Here is a 6,071-nt window from a genome sequence, read left to right as displayed (position 1 = left end):
TCTGTGTATTCTGCAGGTCATGATTTCATAACTAGAGATCTGTGAATATAACGGGTCATGAGTTCATCAGATCATGAGTTCAACAGATCATGAATTTAGCAGTTCCTGAGTTCAACAGGTCATGAGTTCATCAGATCATGAACTCAGCAGTTTATACGTTCAACTGGTAATGAGTTCAGCAAGTCATACGTTCAGCAGTTCCTGAATTCAACAGATCATAAGTTCAGCATGTCATAAAGTCAGCAGATAATAAGTTCAGTACATGAGATCTGCAGCTCCAGTGTTGAGGTCAGACTCCTTGTCTTCGCTGAAGGGGAAGTGAAACCCTGCCAGTCGTACGAGCAGGATGTTGACGGTGTGGACGATGAAGACGAGGAAGAGGAGCCAGAAGCATCGGTCGTAGCGCTCGCTGTACGTCTGGTAGACGAAGGTGACGTCGTTGAAGTTAGCGATGCGCTCTGACAGACGATGGAGCTTCACCTCTGAACCGAACAGCACCATCACCATGAAGCTACATGCACCTGCACCACACACACACACACACACACACACGCACACACGCACACGCACACACAAACATGCACACGCACACACAAACAAACAAACAAACAGAAGTCTTAATTGCAGTAGCATCAGTAGCAGTAGCAGTATCATTGCTGTCAGGCAGAAACCTTGTATCTCTTGGGTGACCCGATAGCTGAGTGGTTAGGGTGCATCATGCCACAGGGGCTCAAATGCCTGGCAACGAGTCCCCGGTTCAATGTCCAGCAAGCCGGACCATTTTGCTGCATGTTACTCCCCAATAATATCACTGTATTACTGTTTCTCTACCTAAAAAAAACCCAAAATAACTTACGTAAAGAAGCCTGATATATCATCTTATTTCATCTTTTTATGTTATTTATTAATGAATGCCCTATTTCCTACTTTGATATGTGACAGTGTCATGCAAAAGTAGCAAAAATAGGCCATCAACTAATACAACTATAGCTCACAAAATAGCATTGCATTGCTGTTTTCGCTATTCTTCATTTTGAAACATTTTGAAAATGTTCACCTATAATGACATGGCCAGATTGAAAGTAATTAAGTCTGTCTGTGTTTTTTTGTAAATATTGAACCAATGAAAAGTATTAACAAGAGCTTTTGACTAAATAATACTACATTGGAGTAGCACAGTAGGTGGCCAGTGACTTTGGCCAGTTTCACTTTCAAAACCTTTTCATCATGCATGTCACACAAACAGAATGCGTTGCGTTTTGTTGATATAACAAGTTTGTTCATATAGAGTCCTATTCACAAATCTGCCATTTAACTTCCACAATCCACATTATCAAAACCATTGGTGTAATGTGCTGGAAAACGGCCAAAGTCACTGGCCACCTACTGTAACTACATTGGATACATTTTTTTTGGACAGTTTTGGACATTTCCACCTGACAGCTTTGATATTATGTTTTCTTACAATGAAACGACAATATAATTATTGTATATTTGTTGCAACAGTTGCAAAATTAGACATATGTTGCTCACAGCAGTTGAAGCTCCACAGGTACAGTCCCATGGGGCCGTGCAGCGTCTCGTACGGACTGCCCAGACCGTTGTAGAAGAAGAAGCCTGTCGCCACTGATGAGAAGACGATCAGGACACAGCAGAAGATGACAACGGTGACATGGAGGCCTACTGGGATTGCATTGGCCAGGTCTGGGAAGACTAGAGAGAGAGAGAGAGAGAGGGTGAGAGAGAGAGAGAGAGAGAGAGAGAGAGAGAGAGAGAGAGGGAGAGAGAGAGAGAGAGAGAGAGAGAGAGAGAGAAATATGATGAGTAAAGGTCATTTACAAAGAGAGAGAGAAAGGATGATGGGAGAGTTAATATCTGTGTGTGTGTGTGTGTGTGTGTGTGTGTGTGTGTGTGTGTGTGTGTGTGTGTGTGTGTGTGTGTGTGTGTGTGCGCGTGTGTGTGTGCGTGCATGCATGCGCGCGCGTGTGCGTGTGAGTGTGAGTGTGAGTGCGTGTGAGTGTGTTGGGGGAGAACAGACCTTTTCTGTGTCTCTTCAGTGAAAGCAGCCAAGCAGAAAGCAGAAACATCCCCTAATGAGCTCTACAGCTCTTTCACACGGCAATAATGAATCTTTCCTGGCCTGCCATATTCCATTCTATTCTATTCTATTCTATTCTATTCTATTCTATTCTGTTCTGTTCTGTTCTGTTCTGTTCTGTTCTGTTCTGTTCTGTTCTGTTCTGTTCTGTTCTGTTCTGTTCTGTTCTGTTCTGTTCTGTTCTGTTCTGTTCTGTTCTGTTGCCATGAACCATGACATTATTTAGGCTTTGTCACATATTATAACATTGCTCTTTGACTGTTAATGTTATAACAAATATGGACAGGTCACGATTCTGTCGAGTCTGTCTGCCTGCCTGCCTGCCTGCCTGCCTGCCTGCCTGACTGTCTGTCTGTCTGTGATCTATTAGTTTGTGTCTGTCTACTGTACAGTCTATTTCCAATGTATTCATATTTCAGTGTATGTTTTCAGTAAACGTATGCATGTACTGCTGCATGTCATGTTGAATATTCCATTCAGACTGAATTCCATCAGAGAGTAGCAGCAATGTTCCAAAACTCTCAATGTTCCAAACCACTCAAGCAGTCAGAGGAATGTGATTTTATTGAAAGCAATGACACCCTCTGCTAGCCCTGATTAATTTCTACAGTACTACAACAGTTCTCTTAGTTTAATATGATCAATGACATTACAATCAACCAATAGCAAGGAATATAAGGATCAGATCCTAGATAAGTCGGTAAATGGGAGAAGACAGACATACATTGTGTGTGGTGGATTGTTGATCTGCAGGATATAGCTTGTACTGCTGTTGGACGTCACTAGATGGCTGAGATCATCACATAAACACTTTAAACCACATGAACGCTAGCATCCCTATTCTGGGGTAAACATTCGGTGTAAATAGAACATTTTTTATCATAAAGGGAAAACAGGAGGGGGCCAAGTATAGAGCCCTGGGAGACTCTGGTCAACAAAGTATGGGGTTTAAGTAGTTAAAACATAGGTCTACATATGTCACACTCACTACTCACATGAGAATCTGAAAGGTCTTCCACCCAGTCCACACTGTTTGACTCTCTCACCGTGGAACAGCCCGTAACTCACTTTCCCCAAGAACTTGTCCAGTTCATGTCCTGTGGCGTTGACCAGCTCTGCCCCGGTGCGGCACAGCACGGTTGCCTGGACCCAGAATGGAAGGCCTACGGCCACAGCCACGGTCAGAACGGAGCCGAAACTCAACACCCCGCCCAAGGAAAACATGACTCGCTTCTGCCGGTTGGCCATGATGGTCTAATAGTCCTTATACAGTATCAATACTAATAGTCACATCCATTTATTCCCATAATGATGCTGAGACAAGACCTGTCAGGTCTTCAGTAGAAGCTCTTCGAAGCCGTCCTGGTGACTGTATTGATCCTATAAACCTCCATCTTCAGTCCAAAACATCACCATCACCGTCCCATTGAGGAAAACATCTAGAAAAGAGTAGCAGTGGCTCCAAGGTGGAGGTGATATATTGAGTTACACCTGCCCTGCTACTAGTGTGTGTGTCGTATCCCTGGTAACTATGAGTTTTAAATTTCAGGGAGAGTCTTGTTGGAAAAGAGGAGGACAGGGAATGAAGAGGAGAAGGAGAGAGAGACAGTGTTAGAAAGAGGGATAGAGAGAGAGAGAGAGAGAGTGAGAGAGAGAGAGAGAGAGAGAGAGAGAGATCTTTAATGGAGCCTCTCTCTGTCTTTCAAAAAACGTATTGTCCCCCATTAACAAGATTGATGATAATGAGGTAGTCATGTGTGATATTGCAGGACACAGACACACACAAATCGAGAATGAAGAGGGGGAGGGAGACATAAAGGGAGGGGGAGGGGGGGGAGAGAGAGCGAGAGAGAGAGGGGATAAACAAATTGACGTTGTAGCTTCAGCACCAAAGCAAGGGACAGTGAATGCTTGGGGACAGTTATGTTGGGCAGTTAGGTAGCTTAACTACATTTCCCAGTAGCCTGTGGGTAGGATGTTCACTACTTCAGAATTAGTTTTCTTTTGAGTTCAGCTTGTCATCACATCAAAAAAGAGAAGTATCCATCTCCATCCATTTGTACAGTTGTAGGCCTATAAATCTCTCAGTATCATAACATGTCCTCAGCCACACTACCAACCATATTGGTTACAATGTAGCTTTCAGGGAAAATAAAAAACTGATCCAAAACAAAACTATATGATATTTCTTAATCATTTCACACAAAATGTTTATAACAAATTATGACTATTTAAATAGAAATAACACTGTCTGTCAGTTATGTAACATAAGAGATTTAAATAGGTTTAAATAGGATTAAATCTGATTTAGGCCAAAAAAAAAGCACAAAAAAAAATAAATACAAATGGCCTAAATCATTAAATAATTTGGCTTAAGTCACAAAACCATGTGACTTAGGCCAAAAAAGCCCTATTTTTTGGCCTAAGTCACAAAAAGGGGAGTGAACAGCATGATCCTTTTCAATTAGGATATGGCCGATTTTACCAGAGGTGGCCAGTGTCATGAGGAGCTGACTTAGGCAAAAATATCATTTTCCTCAAAAAATGACTTGGTCCATTAGTTTAGCAAGGTGACGACATTGTAGTGTAATTGCTAGCCTACTTATTTTGAAAAATAGCTTTTAGTGTAACTCAGTTACTTTCTATTAAGTGTATAACAGGTAGTTAACTACATTTAAAGTAGCTTGGCCAACACTGCTAAAGAAAGATGGCCTTTATTGTAGAGGTTCGGGCCGCACACTCCATATCTGGGCGTAGCTGCATTGTGGAACTCCTTATATGGTTATGGCTGAGTCATGGTCTGCCGGCCCGCTGGTGGGCAAAATTGTTCTTACAGTTATAATCTGCATAATGTATTGATATTATTGTAAATTTTTGTATTTTGTAATAAAGATAACTATTTATTAGTATTTTTTATCATAAGTCAGTGGTCTGTCTGGTACATGCCTGTTGCTCTTGGGTTACACAAGCAAAGGTCTTCCAGTGTCTTTCAGATATGATGTTATAGGCTATTGTGGTGCCGAGGTACAGGATTTTTATGGTTAACTTAAGACTTGACTATAACTGAACAGACTGCAATGAATGGACGTATTCATAGTTTATTTTGAAGTTCACAAACGGAAGTTCTATTTTTATTTTGAAATCGACTTGACAGACATTGGGTACTTTTTTTAGTTGTGCATATGTTTGATGTGTGTATGTATTCAAAATTCAACTGTACTAGGCTGTCAGACATGTTTTTGAATATACTTTTTGAACTAAGTTCAGCTATAAAATTGTGTTAGTTTGTGTCAAAGTTATGACAAAATCAAGCTAGTGAAGCTACATTTCTGAGGGCATATAATAATTCCTTATTTTAGTATGGCGAGGCAAAAATGTACCGTATAGCCCTGAACATGACCGTAATATCATGACAGTCATGAATGAACTTCAACCTGGTTTTGCACTTTCTCTATTTACAGCCCGTACATCTACATAAACGTTCAAATTTCAAATATAAAGTGCTTATATCATGGCCACAAATACTAAAATTGTGTATGGTCCCTCAGAAGTACCCGTATCCTCCGTATTGTTCAATAAAAAGTATTTTAATCCGATCGCTGGCCATTTTCTTCGTATTTCTTCCATAAGCTTTCAACTACTCGACCCTATTGGTTGGGAGGTGTATTGCACGCTGATATATTAACTCTATGAGAAAATGGCCACCAATTAAATTAAAATGCTTTTTATTGAACAACACAGAAAATATGGGTACTTTTATGGACCCGTACATAATTGTAACATTTGTAGCCATGAGTTCAACACTTTATATTTGAAATCCGAACGTTTATGTAGAAGTACTGGTCGTAAATGAAGACACTGCAAACACCACGTTGAAGTTCATCCATGACGGTCGTGACAGACGACCGTCGTGTGATTCATGGCTAGGACCGCACGTAGTTGAACCAGTTGAACGAACCCGGATGTTTACAGG

The 6,071-nt window shown here is 41.1% G+C and overlaps 1 protein-coding gene across 1 annotated transcript; it reads right to left on the bottom strand.

The window, feature by feature from the left end:
• Positions 1 to 255: 255 nt before the first annotated feature.
• clrn1 (clarin 1) lies at positions 256 to 3,346 on the bottom strand (the record flags this gene model as incomplete). Its single annotated transcript, XM_084064519.1, has 3 exons — positions 256 to 521; positions 1,534 to 1,713; positions 3,094 to 3,346. The coding sequence occupies 3 exons, from the start codon at positions 3,344 to 3,346 to the stop codon at positions 256 to 258; spliced, it is 699 nt and encodes a 232-aa protein (XP_083920645.1).
• Positions 3,347 to 6,071: the final 2,725 nt, after the last annotated feature.

The sequence above is a fragment of the Gymnoscopelus microlampas genome (genome assembly GCF_963454915.1).
Source record: "Gymnoscopelus microlampas genome assembly, chromosome: 8".
Lineage (NCBI taxonomy): Eukaryota > Metazoa > Chordata > Actinopteri > Myctophiformes > Myctophidae > Gymnoscopelus > Gymnoscopelus microlampas.
Note: the sequence above shows the minus strand (reverse complement) of the source record. Positions and strands in the feature narration are given on the sequence as shown.